The sequence below is a fragment of the Mauremys reevesii genome, linkage group 23 (assembly GCF_016161935.1).
Source record: "Mauremys reevesii isolate NIE-2019 linkage group 23, ASM1616193v1, whole genome shotgun sequence".
Classification (NCBI taxonomy): domain Eukaryota; kingdom Metazoa; phylum Chordata; order Testudines; family Geoemydidae; genus Mauremys; species Mauremys reevesii.
This window is the reverse complement of record NC_052645.1, coordinates 14100494-14122774: the sequence shown is the minus strand read 5'-3', so window position 1 is coordinate 14122774 and position 22281 is coordinate 14100494. Positions and strand designations below refer to the sequence as shown.

Sequence of the window (22281 nt, the reverse complement as noted above, 5' to 3'; positions counted from 1 at the left end):
TCAGGAAGTTCTGGCTGCCAATGCTCCGGCACCGCTCCTTATACACACAGTTTATTGGCATTGTATGCTAGTTATATCTCCAAAACCACCCCGCATGCATGCAACGCCCTCCCCGGCCACAGGAGCTTGTTCTGGCTCATGGAGGTGTGTGCCTGCTGAACTGTACACTCTGGTTTAAAGAACCTCTGGAGTTCTGCATCCTTGGTTATTAAAGGGGATGGAGCTGTAGCAAGAACTTAAATTAGAACAGACAGTGCTGCTGTGATGTTGAAATCATTAGAGGGACAAGGTGAGTGAGCTAATATCGTTTATTGGACCAACTTTTGTTGGTGAGAGAAACAAGCTTTCAAGCTACACAGAGCTGCTCTTTAGATCTGGGAAAAGTTCTTCGAGGTGACAAAATACAAGGTGGAACAATTTGTTCAGTATAACTAGTTAGCACATATTGTTAGGGACCATTCAAGGTAGAGTGGCTCATTAACACCTCTGCAGTCATAGGACAAAAAGAGGGGGTTGGTAGGTTACAGATTGTTGTAATAAGCCATAAATCCAGTGTCTCTGTTCAACACAAAGAACGAGGAGTACTTCATCAGATGCATGGAGTGGAAAATACAGTAAGCAAGTACAGCACATGAAAAGATGGGAGTTGCCTTACCAAGTAGGGGGTCAGTGCTAACGAGGCCAATTCAGATAGGGTGGAGGTGGCCCATTCCCAACAGTTGACAAGAAGGGGTGAATATCAACAGAGGGTATTTTTGTTTTTCATCTTTTTCTGGTGTGAGGTCATTCCAGAGCTTAGTGATTTGTTTGGTTTTGCACACATAATTGTTGTTGAGACATTTAGTGCACTGGATGAGGTACACCACGTGTTGTGATAGGTTTGTGTAGGATCCGTCGATCTTGAAAGGTGTGCTGTGGCAGGTGTTGATCATGGTAGCAGTGGAGATGTGTCTGCAGGTTTTGCACCTGTTGTTCTGGCAGGGTCTGGTGACGCTTTGAGTTGGGGTGTCCTGGTCTGTGGGGGAGCTTGCTTCTGATGATGAGGTTGGGGGGTTGTTTGAAGGCCAGAAATGGGGGCTCAGGAAAGATTTATTTCACTTGATGATCACCTGTTCTGTTCATTCCCTCTGAAGCACCTGGCATTGGCCACTGTTGGCAGACAGGAAACTGGGCTAGATGGACCAATGGTCCGAACCAGTATGGCCGTTCTTATGTTCAAGGGGGCCCATGAAGAAGTTGGCATATTGGGGAGCCATCCTAGTACCCAAAGCTGGTCCCGTTGTTTTGACAAAGTGTTTGTTGTTGACTATAAAATTGTTATGGGTGAGGATGAAATTGAGTTTGGCAATTTGTGTTTCGGATGGATATCTGAGGGTTGCCCATTGTCCTGTAAATAGGGTGACCAGGCAGCAAGTGTGAAAAATCGGGACGGGAGTGGGGGGGTAATAGGAGCGTATATAAGAGAGAAGCCCAAAAATCAGGACTGTCCCTATAAAATTGGGACATCTGGTCACCCTATTTATAAATATTTGAGGCAAGCAGCAATGCCGTCATTGAGAGATGTTGGTGTAAGTGACATCCATGGCGATGAAGATGGTGTTCTGAGGGAGGTTGCTAATCATATAGCATACAGTTTAGGATAACACAGGGGTAGGCAACCTATGGCATGGGCACTCACACTCACACTTTCAGTGGCACTCACACTGCCCGGGTCCTGGCCACTGGTCCAGGGGGCTCTGCATTTTAATTTAGTTTTAAATGAAGTTTCTTAAACATTTTTAAAACCTTATTTACTTTACATACAACAATAGTTTAGTTATATATCATAGACTTATAGAAAGAGACTGTCTAAAAATGTTTAAATGTATTACTGGCACGCGAAACCTTAAATCAGAGTGAATAAATGAAGACTTGGCACACCAGTTCTGAAAGGTTGCCAACCCCTGGGATAACATTTGAGTGGCAAATCCAGATACTGCAGGCTCTTATAAATACGCTCTAGGGAATAAGTAAAACCTTTGAGCTTTGTAGATGAGGTGTTCTATAGGTATAGAACTGTAGTGATCAAACACATGCATGTTGAGAGACATTTCTTTTCCTTTCACAATAAGTTCTAATCTACTTTTGTATTCAGTTGGACTTCCTTTTTAACATCTGTGCAACTGAATTCTTTTCCCATCCATAAAGAACATGGGGGAGTTTTTCTGCCTAGGTGACTTCATCTGTTCTTTGCTTAATCAGGAATACTCTCTTAAAGAGCCAATATCTGAACTAAAGCACAGTAGAAGCTATCTCATAACTACCCACTGGGTGAGGCAGGAAGAGTCCCCTCCACTTGGGGTGATCCACACTAGGAGAAACGGAGGGGGTCATTTTTAATCATGTGACAAGACATGGTAAAATTCTAGTGTGGACGAAGAAGTTGTGTGAAAACTAGAGTGTTAACAGATTCAGGTAAACACTAGAGGGGAGCATAGGACTTACTTTGGCTAGTGAATGTGTGAAAACAATTGCCTTGTCCACAATAGGATTTCTGTGACTGTGGGACTCGGGCTGTATGGACGGCCCAGCCCAGCCCAGCAGTGAATTAATGCCCTAATTCCTCCCTCTGTGGAGGGCATGCATGAAAACCAGGATTAAGCAGACTCCTGGCTTCTCCTATAGAGTTCCCTTCTGCTAGAGTCCCAGGACTGGTGTGGCAGAGTTCTGGGCAGGTGTTAATCTCGTGGTGCCTGCCTGCAGTTTCCATGGCTCTGCTACTGACCTTTCTTTGAACTCTCTTCCCTGTTCCCCAAATTTCAAAAAAATAAAACCTGCTGTTGCTGTGGGCAGTACTTAGAATTGCTACTTCCTCTTACCTCACTAATGGTTTCTCTATCAAGAGCTAACACCCCTTGTTGCAAAAATTGTCTTCCTTTAGTCCAGTTTTTTCTGATTTTTAAATAATTCTCTAGCCTGATCCTGCAGACTGGGTGTCGGTTGATCAGTGTACATGGCCATCTTCCACTCTAAAAAAAATTTTTTTTTAATTCCCTTGATCATAAATTGAAACTGTTTCCACAAATCACATGCAGGCTATAACGGGCGCATAGTTTATCTATCTTAAGTGTGGAATCATGCTCTGAAATTACTATTTGGGGCTAAGAGGAGTAAAATGTGGGTTGGTCTGCCCCTGTATCTTCACAGTAGCAAATTTGTTCTTTCCTGTAGGAAACATGCAGAGGCTTATTAGAAGAACAATCAACCTCAGCTTTATTTAAAACAACTCTTCAGGAAGCATTGCTTGCTGGTCACTTCCTCTTGCCACCTACTGATTTGAATTATATCACATGAGCATAATTCTGTCTTTACTCTTACTGGGAACTGCTTCAGACTCCTTCCTAGCGCCAGAGATGCTCCAGAGTCCTAGGCCTGAATGCACTTGAGTTCCTGTTGCTCCCAGTGAAAACGCTGAGCGTCTAGGGCTCTTCTTCAAAACTGCAGCCCCTGAATAAAGGCACGGTCTACACTCAGTGCCCAGGCTGCACGTTACAATTCTCTTTCCCAACAGCTACCGCAAACCTTCAGCTGCGTACTGTCTGGCTTGCAGCATAACCCACCGCTGGATTGTGTCTTCTCTGGTGAGGGGTGAGAATCCCACTTTCAGAGCATGCTGAAATGACAGCCGCTGTCTCTCTTCAAACAGCAGCTTTTTCACACTATCAGTTTCCTGTTTATGAAACACGGATCCTTCCTCGCTCTCTTGCTGTAACTGATGCTCTGTTGCCAGCACGCTACAGGATGTAACCAGATCTCAACAGCAGACAAAGGCAGTTCCAATTATTCTGATTAAAATTAGAGCAAGCATGGTGTCTCTCTTTTTCAGCAATTTACGGAGCTGACGTTAGAATCATTATCCACTGACGAAATCTAATTTGCAGTAACTTTAAACTGGGTGCTGTGGACTGTCGTCTTTACTACTAGTTATGGATAGTTCTGGGCCATGTGTTCTAACTTCAGTCTCGCAGTTTGATGTGCCTTAAATAGTACTTGTAGAATTAGACTTGAATTGCTAAATGCTGGTGGTAATTAACATCTGCCTTCACTAAAAGCAGGCTCCCATTATTTAATCAAATTAAAGCCGTGGGAAAGGCATGTTGCACTTTCAGGCAACACATTTGTCCTCTCTTGCTACCAGTTCTATCTGGACAAGAACACTTGATCATAGTTAATATTTCTGACCAGTCATTAGGTTTAGAACAATTAGGCTTGTTTCCTGCTAGTGCAAATAATGAAATCCCTGTCCAAAATTCAGAAACTGCCATCTACAAGAAAAGGGAGAAGGGCAGCCATGCTTGTCTCCTCTGTCTGTTACTAGGGCGAAATAATGCATGCAATTGTCCTTGAATTGAGATGCCAGCAACCTCTCTGCTGTCTTGGTAGAAGGGAGAAGCAAACTGCCCCCTTTCTAGCCTTGTGTGTGAAAGGGATTAATAACTAACGCACAAGGTAGCAAACTGTTTCATCAGACATCTTCAAACCGGGTACCCATAATCTGCCTTTGGGCCCTCTCAGCAACCCCTCAAGAGTTGCCTTACCCACTGGTGTGAGGTTTGGGTGCTGAGATATGGACTTTAGCCTGAGTTCAATTTGTTCTTGGCCACCATGGAGTTGGGCATACCTCACTAGAAGTCAAGCTGGTGCTGTCTGCTTTTGGAAAGAGGGCTAAATGGAACCGATCCCCCTCAGGAGATCTCTGTCTTACAAAGTTGTATTTATTGGGTGTGGCGTGAGCAAGCCACAGGGCTGCTGATGGTATCATTTGTGAGATGCATTGCACTGACATTAGCAAAACTGCTGTGTAACTTCCTACCCCCGGATAGTCTCCTGTCAGTGTGTTTGCACATGTGAAACACAGAAGGGAGCTAGAAGGGAGCATGTGACACAAGTCATGCACAAATGGTCACCTCTCTTTGCAGTGAATTTGAGTGAGCCTGGATGTGCTAAATATTAGTGAATGCATATGATCCATAATAACCTGAGATATCATAGTGTGTAATTTTGGCCCATAAGCATGTGAAGAGAGAGATCTGCAGGATTGTGAAAATGCCTTCTGTGACAGGAAAAACTTGCACACTCACCCCACTCACCTTTTAACAGACCCACTTCCTGGCGTCCTGAGAGGCGTGGACCACCTGCACTCTTGTTCCTTTCAGAGGACCATACTAAGTTCAGAAAAATATTCTCTCACCTTCTGACAGAGGCCCATTGGTGCCAATGGGCAAAGGGTTCCCTGTTCTTTTCAAGCTGTCCCAGACCTGACAAACTCAGTACACCTAATACACCACTTTCACGGTATTTATCCATGAGGGGTAGCATGTGAGGTTTCTACTGAAATCTTGTAACTTATCAATACTCATAATAATTGTGAGATGTGTGTATGGGTAATATTTAAGGAATAATGTAACTATATTGAGAATTATGCTTTATGGTCTTAGAGTAAAAGTTAGTCACTAGGGAATCACCTGTCTCAGTGATGGGCCCATTAAGGTGGGAGGGAATTGTCGCTCTTTCCTGGTTAGCCGGTGACATAATGCAAGGTTCAACTGTCTACCCTGGCTCTGTTCCAGAAGAGTCAATGGAAAACCATCAAAGACAATGACAAACAACCGAAACCACTTGGAGATAAAAAGGAACATTATAGCAGACAGGGGATTGCACTGTTTGTGAATAAAGACACAAGCCTGGTTCAGTATATGAGAGAGTAGAGAGACCCGCTCTGGATCCATTCACTGAGGAGACGTTTTCTGGAGCGAGAGATGTTCCATGAAAATGTGGATCCTGGTTCCTGTGAAGCCAGTCAGCAACACAACAGACTGAACTTTAGGGAGGAAAACCTACTTTATTAGATAAGAAAGGCAACTATTAATAAAGTGTAGGCCCTCGTTTGTGTATTATGTAGGGCTGTAGATTATTTGCAGTTAACTCATGCAATTAACTCAAATTTAATTGCAATAAAAAAAATTAATCGTGATTAATCACAGTTTTAATCACTGTTAAACTATAGAATACCAATTGAAATTAATTAAATATTTTGGATGCTTTTCTACATTTTCATATATTGTTTTCTGAGTTGTAATAGAAATCAAAGTGTATATTATTTTTTATTACAACTATTTGCTCTGTAAAAATGATAAACAAAAGAAATAGTATTTTTCAATTCACCTCATACAAGTACTGTGGTGCAATATCTGTTGTGAAAGTGCAACTTACAAATGTAGATTTTTGTTTTGTTACATAACTGCACTCCATAAACAAAACAATGTAAAACTTCAGAGCCTACAAGTCCACTCAGTCCTACTTCTTGTTCAGCCAATCACTAAGACAAACAAGTTTGTTTACATTTACAGGAGATAATGCTGCCCTCTTCTTATTTACAATGTCGCCTGACAGTGAGAACAGGTGTTCCCATGGAACTGTTGTAGTCGGCGTTGCAAGATATTTGTGTGCCAGATGCGCTAAAGATTCATATGTCCCTTCATGCTTCAACCACCATTCCAGGGGACATGCATCCATGCCAATGACGGGTTCTTCTCATTAACAATTCAAAGCAGAGCAGACGGACGCAGGTTCATTTTCATTATCTGAATCAGATGCCACCAGCAGAAGGTTGATTTTCTTTTTTGGTGGTTCAGGTTCCGTAGTTTCCACATTGGAGTGTTGCTCTTTTAAGACTTCTGAAAGCATGCTCCATACTTCATCCCTCTCAGATTTTGGAAAGCACTTCAGATTCTTAAACCTTAGGTCGAGTGCTGTAGCTATTTTTGAAAATCTCACATTGGTACCTTCTTTGCATTTTGTCAAATCTGCAGTGAAAGTGTTCTTAAAATGAACATGTGCTGGGTCATCATCCAAGACTGCTATAACATGAAATACACGGCAGAATGCAGGTTAAACAGAGATGGGGATGTACAGTTCTCCCCCAAGGAGTTCCGTCACAAATGTAATTAACGCTTTTTTTTTTTCTTTTAATGAGTGTCATCAGCATGGCAGTACGTCCTCTGGAAAGGTGGCCAAAGCATGAAGGGGCATACAAATGTTTAGCATATCTGGCACGTAAATACCTTGCAATGCCGGCTACAAAAGTGGCATGCAAAACACCTGTTCTCACTTTCTGGTGACATTGTAAATAAGAAGAGGGCAGCATCATCTCCTGTAAATGTAAACAAACTTGTTTGTCTTAGCGATTTGGCTGAACAAGAAGTAGGACTGAGTGGACTTTGTTTTATTTGTGAATGCAGTTTTTTGTACATAATTCCACATTTGTAAGTTCAACTTTCATGGTAAAGAGATCGCAATACACTACTTATATTAGGTGAATTGAAAAATAATTTTTTTTTACAGTGCAAATACTTGTAATAAAAAATAAATATAAAGTGAACATTGTACACTTTGTTCTGTGTTTTAATTGAAATCAATATATTAGAAAATGTAGAAAACATCCAAAAATATTAAAATAAATGGTATTTTATTAACAGTGCAATTAATCATGATTAATTTTATTAATTGCTTGACAGCCCTAGTATTATGGTTTTGTTTTGTATTGTAACCATTTTGTTTCCATTACTCTCTGGTTTCTAGCAGAGTCTCTATTCTTTCCTAAGCCTGTGCTTACACAGGAGTGGTAAACTGGGGTAGCCGGCTCCTTTGAGGGCAGAGGATCTGAGATTCCTGTGAGTAGCCAGCATCAGGGGCTGAGTATCTCAGGCGAATGCTTCAAGGGGACTGAGGTGCTCCTTTTGTTCACCTGCGAGGTAAAGACAGGCTGACAGAGCCCGGAGGGGAGTGCTTGAGTGGTTGACAGGCTGGTGATGTTAGGGAGCTGACACCCAGCTACCATAGGCAAGCCCCCTTCTCGCTGGAGGGTGGGGGCAGGAGGTGTAAATAGGTGATTCAGTCACAGGTATCCTGAACGCTGTCACGCTCTCACCCTTTCCAACAGAGATACAATCCACTGTGTAAATAAGACCTACATGCACATGGGCAGCACATCATTTGGATTCTCCAAATCGGGCTTCACAAATCAGCATCCCATTAGGGATCATGTGCCTTGACTAACGCTTTCATTTGGCGGCTGGTGTTGTGCAGTGAGCACTCACTGCACGATTTCCCCATAGAAAACCACAGTTTCCTTTTATGCTGAAACTCCCAAAATACATCCAAGTGACATAGCTACTACTGGGGGTTCTTGTGCTGGTGTCCGTGCTGGGGAGAGCGCTAGGTCAGAAGCTCCCTTGCAAACTATGGGAGAGTAGCCATCCGGAGCTTTGGAGATGCTGAGACTGCTCTTTCGCACCAAACCAAGGATCCAGGAGGCAAGTGTAGTGGTCTCTTTATCAGTTCTGTTTTCAGTATCGTGTTTTTCTATTTCACAGGATCAAAGGCCGGAAGTCAGTGACTTGCAAGACTCTAGAGCTGGCCAGGCTGCATTTAATTTACTGTATTATGTATTCTCTTTTGAAAGGGCCTTTCTGGTGATAAAGGCCATGGCGTCCTCTCCTGAGGACTCGCTCCTCTGTACTGGCAGAGTTTGGGAGTGGCTTGGAACATGACCATGATTGAAGCAACAGTGGAACAAAATGATGCCTCAGATTATGGTCCTCGATGCATGAAAGCAGGATGCCGAAAACATAACACTAAATAACCTCTAGTTCTCACTGCCTGTTTCCAACGTTCAGACTCAAATATATCAACTACCAAGGTTATAAAACACACACATGGTCTTTTGCCACTTTTGTTTCTAAAACTCTTTATATAGAGGAGAGAGAGAGAAGTCAGAGTGCATTTTGAACTGTATCTGTGGGAAGAGACAACAAATTATATCCTGAGACCCTTGCAGTACAAACTTTTCTAGGTTTGACTAAGGGATCTGCTTAGTACTAAAGCAGCCCCAAGATGTTTCAGTTCAAAAGAAACTCAGTCTCCTCCTCTCAGACTTGCAGTAACTTCCTGGTTTCAAACCTGACTGACTGGGTGAGGAGGAGTATTGGGGGAACAGCAGCAAATCCTCATCTCCCACTCACACAGGGGATCTATGTAAATGACTTCTCCTGTATTTGTAGAGGGCTGCAAAATATTCAACTTAGAGTTGCCAATTTTGGTTGGACCTATTCCTGGGAATCTCATCACTTGACATAATCTTTAATTGAAGATTAGTCTTTAATTTCTGGAGACTCCCGGGCAATCCTGGAGGGTTGGCAACCCTCATTCCGCTACAGTCCCACGACAATGCAGCCTGCCCCTTATGTGAGGTAGTGTGCATAGTTCGCAGGGGCTCCACTCTACTAAGGGAGACTTGGTTTAAAAAAAAGTGTACCCAATTGAACACGTTGCTCAAGGAACGTGTTCAGAGCAAAGGATATGGGTATCGTGAGAAGAGTTGTACAAGAGCTGTTCCATCACCGACGTGCGTGACAGTCACCTCTGCATCTTTCCTTATTTGTAAATGGGGAACAGTGTTGGTCCATGTGTGGCTATTGTGAGGCTTTGAAGCACCTGATGGAAGTTAGCGAAAGGCTCTGGCGGCGATTGTTTTTCTTCAGCTGTGAATGGCAGCTCTTGGCCGGAGCATAGAATTTGCGCCATCATGGCAGAGGGTGGGCCGGTCAGTCTCTTCACTGCGGGTACGTCTGCACTTCAAGGATATCTACTTGTGCTGGCTCAGTGAGCGGTAGTGTGTGGGGAAAATAGCGTTGTGGCAATGGCACAGGTGGCGGTAGGAGCTAGGGACCTCAGCCTTCCTGCTGCTGTGCCAAGCAGCTGTAGTAATGGAGTCATGTGGGGGAGAGGTGAAAACAAGGCCCCCACACCCTGTATTCAGCTTCTTCCCAGGCTTAGAATGTCTCCCTTTTATGCAAATTTTGGTGAAGTTCCCCCAGGGCTTATTTTTTCTCATATCCCCTTCGCAGCCATTACTTACTTTCAGATTTTTTGACAGTAATGCTGTTTATGGGTGCAGAGTTGGGGAGGTTTCTCCTTTCGATCCGTGGTCAGAGGACCTTGGAACTGTAACTCCAGTTATCCAAAATGCTGGGCCACAAGCTCCCTCACCCCACCCCCACCCTGTGACACTACCTAACCGCATCAAGAGAAAGCAGAAGTAGCATTCGAGTGTCTCTTTAAAAAGCACATGTGGCCACACTACAGGAGGCTCCACCTAATCTGCAGCTTGAGAATTTGAGCCCCACAGAGGGAAATGCATCACATCTGGGGGATTTCTTTTTATTTAAACTTCAGCTCAGCCTCTCAAAGCTGGCTGAAAAAGCACCCATCTGTGATAGTGAATCTAGATGTGCATGAGTTAACCTCTTGGAGATACAACAGGCTTTGAGATCTAATCTCTAACCTTCCAAAAATCAGGCTCTTCAAATGTAACCGTCTTGTCTGAAATCTGTCTGCCAGTGTTTCTGTGGGAGCAGAGCAGAATGAACAGCTTTTGAACCAGGGCATGGTTAAACCTTCCTCAAACAGTTACACACTCACTCACTCTCTCACTCTCTCAACACAAGAAGACTGCCTAGAACTGGACGAGCATCAGGTTAAAAGGCAATTGGATGAGTGCTTCTCATTTCACCCTTTGAGATGAAATGCAATAGCTGGGCTGGAAACAGACCACGACACAGGGGCTGGACCTACTCTCTTCCTGCAAAATGTGATGCCCTGTTTACTTTGTCTGTATTCTTATTAGGTGGTTTAGGAGCCCTGATTCCCACTCAGATGAAAACCCATTTCTCAGCTGGTAAGAGCTGAGCAAGAGTCCAGATCCCAGTTTCTGCTGTTACCCTGAATGTCAAATCAGTGTAACTCTACCAAAGCAGAGAGCTGCTGTGGAATTACACCAGGTGTGGCTGAGAGCAGAATTTGGCCCTGCCCCTGGGCAACCAGCCCCTTTAAGGGAGAGTAGAACCAGCCCCGCCTGTTCCATAATTAGCTGCCCCCCAGCCTAAGAGGGGGACTAACTATGGCATGGGTGAGGCTGGCCCCATTTTCCTTTAAAGAGGCCAGTCGCCCAGTGAAGACCTAGGAACTAAACTCTTTCCCCATAGCCGCAGTGATCCTGTGACCTTTGGAGGCAGGCAGGATTCACTTCTGATGTTCACTCCCCTCTCCCAGCTGCTGTGCAAACAAGTCTGTAAAGAACTCTTAAATCTACTGGACCCTTCTTTCCTGGCAGTACCAACACAGCTCTGAATTGCCTCTTGGGAGGGATGTTACTGGGGGCACTGTCTTGTGACTTTGTAAATAGCTTGTCTGCTTCTATTAAACAAATACATGAGGAAAATGTTAACTGAGCGTCACAGACCCTTTGAACTGACACTCATTTGCTGTTCTACAGGCAAAATCGGACATATCTTGGATAGAGAAAGACGTTGTAGACTCAGCAGATAAGGTAAGAACCCGTTGCAAACACATGGCTTGAGGAGACTTGTCTTTTAATTCACACTTTGTCGTATGACAAGATTCTCTGACCGTTTATTACAGTATAGAATTTGAGTTGTGAATCATTCTCTCCTCCAACGCCTGTGCTAGCTTTGCACACCATTAACACTGTCTGAACTGTACTTGTGAACTTCAGCAAAATCGGACACACAAGCAGGTGTTAGCAATATGCACAAGTACCTCTCTGAAAGGTCTTTTATGGCACATGTCTACTGGCCAAATCACAGAGTTGCTAATGTGGAAGGCAGACAGATATGAGTCACTCACTCATGTGATCATGTCTTCATCCTCTCCCAACCCCCCCATGTTGTAGTCATCAACTGTTGTACTCTTGCATTGTCTTTGGGGCACAAGGCGCCATTTTGTGTGGTTGTTAAGGCACTCTGCCTATCTCTGCCTCTGTGTTATGTATTATTCTCCAATAAGCTAGTTGCCCTGGGAGGGAAGAAGATTGCATTTGTATCCATGCTAACAGTTTAGCATAGGGTGACCAGACAGCAAGTGTGAAAAATTGGGACGGGGGTGGGGGATAATAGGCACCTGTATAAGACAAAGGCCCAAATAGTTGGACTGACCCTATAAAATCAGGACATCTGGTCACCTTAGTTTAGCAGTAACTGTTCACATTCAGTTCTTGAGCGGCGCGATGGCTACTGTGTCCACCAGAAATAACTGACCCAGCGCAACCCTTAGTCATTCTTGACACTCTCTTTATAATTACCTAGCTCATCGATCTAGTAGACCTCTTTACGAAGGAGGTCAGTGTCATTAACTTCATTTTACAGATGTTGAGTGCAAACTCTGGCCTTGATTCCCGCTCACACTCTGGCCCCAGCAGAATAAAGTAGTGTAAATCCGAATCCGACACCTAGACTTTACTCAGCTATTGCCCTTTGCTCAGGATCTTTCCTACTGAACCTGCTGTCCCGCACCCCAACTCCTCTACTTGTTGTGTCTTTGGGGCAGAGCCCATCTTGGTCTGACTCACTTCTACAGCATGTAGCACAATGTGGCCCTCATCCCTGACTGGTGTTAACGCAACGTAAATAACAGTCATTTCCTACTTTCATTATCAGTTACCAAAGAGCGTGGTTTGTGGATGGTGAGGAGGAGAAAGGTCAGAAGTAGTCATAGGCTCAAACTAAAATCCCAGCTCCAAACACCCCCAGTGTCTGGGGGTATTTCCAGAAGTGAATGGAGACAGGCTCGTGTCTTACTGCAAGCGAGGCTAGTTTTAAAGCAAAAAAACCAGAGAAACGTAACTGGAGGGAATAACTCCATGCTCACTTAACCCAGCATGCGGGACTATGAAAAGGGAACATGGAGAAGAGGGAGTGGGAAAGGAGGCTGGTGGGTTGTTTTTTAAATCAGAACAATCGCTCCCATCCTGTAAGTGGATTTGGACAATGATGGGACGAAAGGGCTACTCTGTCTGCCACAACACTCTGTTAACCTCTATTCTGTCCCTGTTTGTAGCTCCTTGAGCCATGGCCTCTGCAGAACCATGGCTTGTTGGTTACTTACTATCTCCATAGGTGCCTTATAAATATCATGGATAAGATTCCAGGAAGTGATTAGGCAAAGCCACCTCCCCTATGATAGAAGGCATCCTCTTGGCTGAGCAAGAGTTGTACGTGTGGAAATCTAAGGACCAAATTTATCACTGAATTCAGTGTGGTTATATGCCCTAGGGGAGTAACCCCCAGGATCGATCTGATACCAAATCCTCTTCTCCGCGCCCAATCAGAGGGGCAAAGATGCATTTGCAGATCTTCTAGGCAGTATCACTGTTCAGGCTCTTCTGAATGTGGAAGCAGCAAAGAATCCTGTGGCACCTTATAGACTAACAGACGTTTTGCAGCATGAGCTTTCGTGGGTGAATACCCATCTCTTGTTCAAAATGTAAATAACTCCTCAAAATATTCCCCCCTTTGTGGGAGTTCTCACATAAACTCAGACTACCTAGAGTAGACCCTGCACAGTCTAACGCAGAGAGAGAGAGAGAGAGAGTCTTTGAATAGAGAGGAGTCACTCCTTCTCAGATCTGTGAAGTGCTGAGAGTGGGAGTGTTAACCTGCTTAGCTGTGCGAGTCAGATCGCTGCCTTCACTGCTCATCTGCCAGTGGGGATTTAACCACCTGCAGCTCCTCCAGCCTGCGACTCTAAAACCTGAAGCCTGTCTCAAGTCCTCCATGGAGCAGTGTGTACTCCAGCAGCCTGCCATGCTCCCCTAGAGCCCCTGGTAACCGGGGATGTGCCATGCTGAACGGGATGGACCATGGAGAGGGACCCCAAGCTTCCTCGCATCTGTGCCTTTCTCACACTGTGGCTGCACAGGAAACACCGAGCGAAACCTTGCAGACTGCAACTGCCTGCCCCTGGCGAGCTCTCCAGCTCGGTTAGTACTGCAGCTAGCTTGCTGGAGGACGCTCTGGCTTCAGCCTGTGTTCGCAACTGCTCAGTTCAACAGGACTGATGTTGGTTGGGTTAACAGTTGCTGCAATTTGGGGATGCAGCCTTCTGGGTCTTCCCTCTTTCCTGCAGGGTAACTTTGGCTTAATTGCATTGGAGAAGGAAAGTTCCTTCACCCAGGTATAAAGCCGGTTAATGCTACGATCAGTGTGGTGATAATGCACTTATTATCATCTGGCTGCCGCGATTGTTCCTACTGGCCAGTGTTGTGACTTGCTTATTATACCTGCTGCTTGTCTGGTTTGCAACTGAACAAGTTATGGAATCTGATCTTCTGACTAATGCTCTAAACAGTCATGATGTTGTCTTTCTTGCAGTAGTTTTGTAGGTTAATGGACTAGGCAGGCAAAAACATTTTAAAAAACACCCTTTTTTTTTTTAATACAGGAGCTGTTAGCTGAACTCTAAAGCTTCATCTCAAAATGTGATCAATTTCGGTCTTCTTGCAAATGCCAGTTTTTTTTTCCTAGTTCGTATATTCACTGAGCAGCTTTAGTTGCCAGACTATCTATGCAAATCTTTCACTGCCTGACAGCCTTGAGAGCACAAGTATAGCGGTGAAAACCCATCTAAAACTAGCCAAATTGGGGCTTATTGTTGGCTAAATGTCCTGAAGTTCAGATCGTTCGTACAATTGTACTGTACCTCCATTGGAAGAACTTGGAACAGCAGCTAATGGGTGTACATGGAACTGTTCCTACCATAGTGAGTCCCTCAGTTATAATGAAGGAATATAGAGGAGCATAAATGCCTGTGTGTAAAGGAAATATTCATTTAAAATGGATCTACCAGGCAAACAATATAACTTCGTAGTAAACTTAACCTAACCCAATCAGTGTCAATATTTTTTTCTCCTTGCTGTTTTCATGAAACCCCTGTTTTTCTTTCTCTTCTACAATGAAGCCTAACTTTAATACTACTTCCTTGATGTTGAACTGGGTCGTTAAGCCGTCCTGAATTCTGGCTATTCTTCATTCTTTTGTGTTAATGGGAACGCTGTTGGCCAGATCTTTCTTTTTTCCTTATGAACAGCAAATTGTACTGCTGAGGTCCAGAAAAGTGACTGTGGCCACAAAAATAGTGTGCTGGAAATGAAACTCTCTACAGTCTGACAAAATAGACTTGTCAGAACAGTGTGTGTTCAGCCCTAATACTCCTAGACTGCAGGCTTTCTCTAGTACCTTTCATGACATTCCCCAAATAGCTTGGTATTTCCGGGTCCTTTCTCAGGTTGGTTGGGTGTCATGCTTTAGCAACTGGGGGTTATAATGTCACGGGGGCCCCTTGTTCTATTCAGTCCAAACCAGGTTGACAATGATGGAAAGCTGTTCCTAGAGAGTGGTTTTTTTCATTGGCATGGGAAAGGAATTGGTGATTCAATCCCTAGTGGACAGCTGCCAGCAATGTAAAAACCACAAACTCTGTTGACCATCTTATGAACAGTCTCTGCATAGAAGCTTAGGACGAGTTGTGGAGACAATACCTTTCTTGCCTCTAGTTTGCTCCCTCCAGTACAGGGATTAGACAGGCAGGAGAATGTTGGGGAAGTTAGTCCTGCTGCTACTCTTGCTGGACCTGTTGTTGTGTGGGTAAAGGCTTCAGTTGGTACCAGTATTCAGTGTCGTCTATTGGTTTTGAGAGAACAGAGCTGCCAAATAATATGAAAACAAAGGCACTTCCTACTCTGGAGAAAACAAAGCTCATGAGCTAAAAAGAAAAGGCTGCACTACTTCAGGTAGGCAACCACATCCTTGTGTGCAGCTCCCCGCTTCCGGAGAACCTTTTTAGAGAGTATGGAGGTAGCTCTGGTAAGGAAAGCAAGTCAGTGCCTAAACTACATGGCAGCTCCATCCTCTCAGGTGGTGGTTAAACTTGATTTAAATACTGTTCTATTTAAAACCTGTAGGGACTAAACTGTACAAAAGTGGATTTTTACATAGGGTAGAATTGTTGTTTCTAAACCTGACTTAGTCAAGATGTTAAGTCAACTAAAAAGTATTAAGAAGTCAGGGCCACTTTTAAATCCAGTGTCTCTGAGCCCTGCTGTAGATTGGGTCTTCAGTGTGCTCCAGAACGTAATTCCCAGACCAGAGGTCCAGCTTGTTGAGTTTTCATATGCTGGAGAATCTCAGGGGGAGCCGTGCAAATACAGAGTTTCTGGTTCACTGGCAATTCTGAAAAATCAAAAACAAATTTTAAAAAATGGAGAGTCGAACAATATTTTTGTTTAGATTTTGAGAAATTTTAAACATTTTTGACATTTGTTAAAATTAATGGAAATTTTGAAACTAATTTCAAAATAAAATTGAAATGTTTTTTGTTTAGAAAATGTCAAACCAGTGTTTTGGAGGGCAGGTTTTGACATTTTTAAAAGCTTCTTTGACTGGAACAATTCTGAAAAACCATCATAAAATATTTTGGTGTTGCCAAATCTCCATTTATTTATTTTTTTTTATTCCCAAAAAGATGTTTTTAGTCAAGTTTTGCCTGGATCTAGTATTGGGTGCTTTGTTTATTTTTAAAAATGATAATTATGAAGTCATTTGACTATAAGGAAAACTCCTTCCTGTTCCCAAGGTAGTTAATGACTGAGTGCTTTGAAGCATGAATGTTTATGCCCCTCTTTTAATCTCTGGAGATGTTCTGATTCATATAAATGTTTAGGGCTTTTTTAATTGAGCTAAACTCTTGGCCTCGGTCTTGTGGCAGGGAGTTCCACCAGACATTTTGTTTGAGAGGTGGGGAGGGACATGTTAAATGTTGTCTTTTTAATATCCTTTGTTGCCCTGTGTTCTCTTTTGAAAAAAAGGTAAATGGAAGGTAGTGACTTACCTTCCCTCCACCTTTCATTATTCTCTGATCATGTCTGCTCTTGAGCTCGGCAAAAGAATGTATTTAAACAAACCATGTGTCAGATACAGACGTTGGCTTCTCTATCTCCCAGAAGAGCTGAGGCTGTAAAAAAGCGTCCTTATGTGCTGAAGATGCACTAAGACTCCTGTGACAGAGCTACTCAGATTGCTGAGCAGATGGGGTTCTGTGTGTCTGACTTGCCAGCCACGTCCTTGTTGTATGACAACAATGCCGTGTGTTGGGATTTTTAGTAGTATAAACATTATTGCCACTATTGCTTTAAAAAAATTGCTTTCAAAACTCTTATGAAATGCAGTTCAAAGAAACTGAACTCTGTTCTTTGGCTAGAAGCAAAGGAGTGTGGCGTTTGATAAGAGAGTGAAATATTTGTAAGGTGCTAGGCTATTTTGCTGAAGTCCTTTTAGTGATTTTGCTCTGGAAGTTGCAAGCAGGAGGTGCTTGTGTTGTGGGATCAGTTCTGGTTCCCAGGAGCTTGTAGTTGTACTTGAACGGATGGGGCTTTTCCTCCACTCTGGAGCTTAGTCTTCCTCATCCATGTGTTTTTTATTTCAGGATGAAGGTATCGTGAAAGAAATTAACATCACACACCATGTGAAGGAAGGCTCTGAGAAGGCTGATCCTTCACAGTTTGAACTTCTCAAAGTTCTGGGCCAAGGCTCTTTTGGCAAAGTAAGTTTGCTTCCTACTGTATCTTTTTATGTCAGTTAAATCTATTTTGGGGCCAGGATGATGGGTGACGTGCATGATTCCCACCAGCTCATAACTAGAATAACAACTTGACCGGATAACTTCTGAGACCGGATGCTGCTGCGGGTGCAGTCTGCTCCTAGAGGTCCACTCTTGCAGTCCTTGTGCGTGCAGTGCTCCAATGGGCTCTAATGTGAGCTCTGACCATGAAGAGGGTGGAAGGAGAGATCTTTGCTTATAAATGTAGTAGGGCTGTCAAGCGATTAAAAAAATTAATCGCACTGTCAGTAATAGAATACCATTTATTTAAATATTTGTGCATATTTTCTACATTTTCAAATATATTGATTTCAAATACAACACAGAATACAAAGTGTACAGTGCTCATTTGATAGTTATTTATTACAAGTATTTGCACTGTAAAAAAAAAATAGTATTTTTCAGTTCACCTAATACAAGTACTGTATGCAATTGCTTTATCATGAAAGTTGAACTTACAAATGTATAATTATGTACAAAAAAACTGCATTCAAAAATAAACCAGTCTAAAATTTTAGAGCCTGCAAGTCCACTCAGTCCTACTTCTTGTTCCGCCAATCACTCAGACAAACAAGTTCGTTTACATTTTCAGGAGATAATGCTGCCTGCTTCTTGTTTACCGCGTCACCTGAAAGTGAGAACAGGTGTTCTCATGGCACTGTTGTAGCCGGTGTCGCAAGATATTTACGTGCCAGATGTGCTAAAGATTCATATGTCCCTTCATTCTTCAGCCACCAGTCCACGGAACGTGTCCATGCTGATGACAGATTCTGCTCTATAACAATCCACATCAGTGTGGACCGACACATGTTCATTTTCATCATCACAGTCAGATGCCACCAGCAGAAGGTTGATTTTCTTTTTTGGTGGTTTGAGTTATTTAGTTTCCGCATCGGAGTGTTGCTCTTTTAAGACTTCTGAAAGCATGCTCCACACCTCGTCCCTCTCAGATTTTGAAAGGCGCTTCAGATTCTTAAACCTTGGGTTGAGTGCTGTAGCTATTTTTTAGAAATCTCACATTGGTACCTTCTTTGCGTTTTGTGAAATCTGCTGTGAAAGTGTTCTTAAAATGAACATCATGTGCTGGGTCATCATCTGAGACTGTTATAACATGAAATATATGGCAGAGTGCAGGTAAAACAGCAGGGGACATACAATTCTCCCCCCAGGAGTTCAGTCACAAATTTAATTAACGCTTTTTTTTTTTTTTTAACGAGCATCATCAGCCTGGAAGTATGTCCTCTAGAATAGAGGCTGAAACATGAAGGGACATATGAATGTTTAGTATATCTGGTACGTAAATACCTTGCAATGCCAGCCAGAAAAGTGCCATGCAAATGCCTGTTCTCACTTTCTGGTGACACTGTAAATAAGAAGAGGGCAGCATTATCTCCTGTAAGTGTAAACAAACTTGTTTGTCTTGGCGATTGCCTGAACAAGAAGTAAGACTGAGTGGACTTGTAGGCTCTGAAGTTTTACATTGTTTTGTTTTTGGGGTGCAGTTATGTAACAAAACAAAAATCTACATTTGTAAATTGCACTTTCACAACAAAGAGATTGTACTACAGTACTTAGGTGAATTGAAAAATACTATTTCTTTCGTTTATCATTTTTATAGTGCAAATATTTGTAATAAAAAATAATATACACTTTTATTTCAATCACAACGCAGAATACAACATGTATGAAAATGTAGAAAAATATCCAAAATATTTAATAAATTTCAGTTGGTATTTTATTGTTTAACAGTGCGATTAAAACTGCGATTAATCAGGATTAATTTTTTTGAGTTAATTGCATGAGTTAACTGCAATTAATCTACAGCCTTAAAATGTAGGTATTCCACATGGCAAAGCAACATCCAGCTGCTCTCCGATTGGCTCTCTAGCCATGTGGCTGGATAAAGAGAATTTGGGGATTCTCTGTTACTCTCCCCACCCTCCTCTCTCAGATTACTCTGTATACGGGTGACTATCCAAGGCTTCCTCTCACTTGTACGCATGGTCTTTTTTTTTACCCTTTATGGAGGGGGAGGGAAGTGGCACCTAAACTCTCTTCTCTTTCAACCCATGAATAATCCATGTCTAAAAACAATCTGCTGCATACAGTCTTGAGACTGGCCAGTATTGCATTGGTCAATAGCCCGGATATCTCCACGGGTCACTGAGGATCAGACTAGGATTCTGAGCTCCATTTCTCCTGCTGCCAAGAGAAGTGGCCACTCTCTGATAATGAGGCCCCGTTTCCCTGTCTGGATCCAGCCACTGTTGTATACGAGGACTTGGAAAGGAAGGGGAAGCTGCGAGGGATGGCATTAATCATGAATTCCTGGGAGTCAGTCTTGCTGCCAAATCCACTTGGGTACTCCCTGATTCTGATGTAGTCTGACACAGTACCAAGGGTGGAGAGTATTGTATTGGGGAGAGGCTTTTTTTTTTTCTTTCTTTCTTAATAGGTATTGCTTTCAGTTGTGATGGTTGGAGTTAAAAAGGTGTGGTGAGCAGAGGCAGGAGTGCTCTAAGGGCAAGCTTGCTTTGGAGATGGGGAGCAGGAAGTGTGAAGCATCAAAATACCCTCCCTAGGAGACTCTGGAAACCTGTAGGCTTTTGTTTGCGGAGCTTAAAGCGGTGAACTTGTTGACCCTGCAGTTCACTGCTGTTTTGGAGTCGCGTGGGGGTTTATTTGCTAGTATGCAGTAAAATTCTATCCAGACGACTTTAGTAACAAGTTGATCTCTCCTCCTGTGTATGCAGGTCTTTTTAGTAAGAAAAATCACCCCACCTGACAATGGCCATCTCTATGCCATGAAGGTCCTGAAGAAAGCAACCTTGAAAGGTGAGAAGGGCTTTCCATGTGCTGATCCACATCTGCATCCCCAAAATGGAATGAGAAGTTGTGCTTGGAAAACTCTGCACCATTCTGTAGTGATGCACCCATATCTCCCCACAGCTGACTGACTGAGCTGGGAAAAAGTAATTCAATGCTGCTCCAAGAAAGAAAGTCTCTTCAGAGCTGGGAATGGGGAAATGTCTAGCTCAGGCGAGAGCTAGTGAAGCCATGAGGCTGCAGGCAGAGCCCTGTAGCTGGTGTCAGGGTCACAGTGCTGTTCCGAAGTGTCTGAACTGTGCATCTCTCTCCACAGTGCGCGATCGCGTACGGACAAAAATGGAAAGGGACATCTTAGCTGATGTGAACCATCCCTTTGTGGTGAAACTGCACTATGGTGAGTACACAGCTAGCTTCAGGCCAGAGGAATGGCAGAGCCAGTGGGTGGCAACAGCCCTGAATAGTTTCTAACTGTCCATGAGCACTACCCACTATGCACTACTGCAGGTGCAGTGCATTGCCCGGGGGAGGTGTTCCCTAGGTGTCCAGCGACAGATTCTTGTTGCATGTGCTCAAAGCATTTTTCTCAAATACTGTCTGGAAGGGTTATGCCAATAGCAGTAATGTGGGAGGAGCCTTTATCTGTCAAGTAGCCCCTTATCCCATTTCTTTCTAGATTGTCCTGTTGTCTTTCTAAGCACAATCCCCCTAAAAATGAACTCTTCCTCTGATAGGATCTTGGCCCCATGGCCTGCCTGGTTATTGAATAGGAAAATAGAATATCACAGGAGAAGAGGATGAATTTTAAACCCTTGGGCTTTGTGTGTTCAGTGCAGTTCTGTCTAAGCACAGAAGAGCAGGCGTAGCAGATGCACCAGAATTTGTTCCCTTTTTAAAGCTTAGTTTTGTCTTTTCCATGCAGCCCCTTGGACCCAATCTCCCCTCCCTTCCATTCCCCACCCTCCCTCCTAAGTTCAGAATTCTGAGCTCTCCATTGTGGGTGGCTTCAGAGGCAGCTGGTGCTTCAGTTACCAAAACAGCAGGGGGGATTTAAGAAGGCAGAATAACGATGCGTGCTAGAATTTGTCCTCAGGGTTAAAACTCCTACTCCTAGAAAAGGTATCGTGGGAGATTTATGCACTACAGTGGTCGGCACCTCTTATTTCTCCTCTGCAAAAACAGCTCTTCCAGTAAGTCACTGCCTCCTAGCAGCATGCATTGATTAGGCACCGATTTCAAGGGAAGAATGCCACCTACTCAATCACCAATGCCAATTCCTGAGGCGCCTAAGTGTTCTTGGTGATCTCCCATCCCAGTGCTGACTTTGCAGGTGATCTCATTTTGACACCCAGTCACTAGCCATATCTGTATTAAGCCTAGTGGGAATGTGGGGCATCTGGAAATCTAAAGCCACCCAGCTTTGGTTGGTATCTGACATTGCCAAGCAGTCAAGGGTAGAAGGGGACTGATTCCTGCTCTGGCCTGTGTTTCAGCATTCCAGACAGAGGGCAAGCTCTATCTCATCTTGGATTTCCTGAGAGGAGGAGATCTCTTCACTCGGCTTTCCAAAGAGGTGAGCATGCCTTGGGATCTTGCTGTGCTGTTCGTGGTGCGTGCGTGTTCAGCTCTACCAGCGTAGGCAATAGTGGGTGCCTATTGTAGAGGACAATTGGTATTTGGAGCACTCTTCTGCAACTCATCAGAACAGAAAACAGTGGCTACATAGGTGAGGTGAGCCCTGACTAGCTACTGCTCTGTCTCTTGCTGTGTAAAGTGACAGAGATGGGAACCAGGGACTCCCTTTCTCTGTCCTGCTGCAACGTAGCGGCTTAATCAAACTGATTTGCTCCTATCGAGGAGGGGGCAAGGAAGGAGGCTAGGGATGGGAAGTTAATCTGCAAATTG

General features: G+C 43.6%; 1 protein-coding gene across 4 annotated transcripts in view; it reads left to right on the top strand.

Annotated features, from left to right (window-relative positions):
- RPS6KA1 (ribosomal protein S6 kinase A1) overlaps positions 1-22281 on the top strand; it is a 67110-nt gene that overhangs the window by 33548 nt on the left and 11281 nt on the right. The window contains exons 1-6 of one of the 4 annotated variants that reach the window (XM_039511194.1): positions 8213-8354; positions 11375-11428; positions 17377-17493; positions 20304-20385; positions 20693-20773; positions 21870-21949. In XM_039511194.1, the coding sequence (XP_039367128.1) occupies positions 8313-8354; positions 11375-11428; positions 17377-17493; positions 20304-20385; positions 20693-20773; positions 21870-21949 (456 nt within the window). In that variant the 5' untranslated portion in view covers positions 8213-8312. Of the gene's footprint in view, positions 1-8212; positions 8355-11374; positions 11429-13560; positions 13877-17376; positions 17494-20303; positions 20386-20692; positions 20774-21869; positions 21950-22281 lie in introns of those variants that run through there. The other 3 variants (XM_039511191.1, XM_039511192.1, XM_039511193.1) reach the window with 3 other exon arrangements.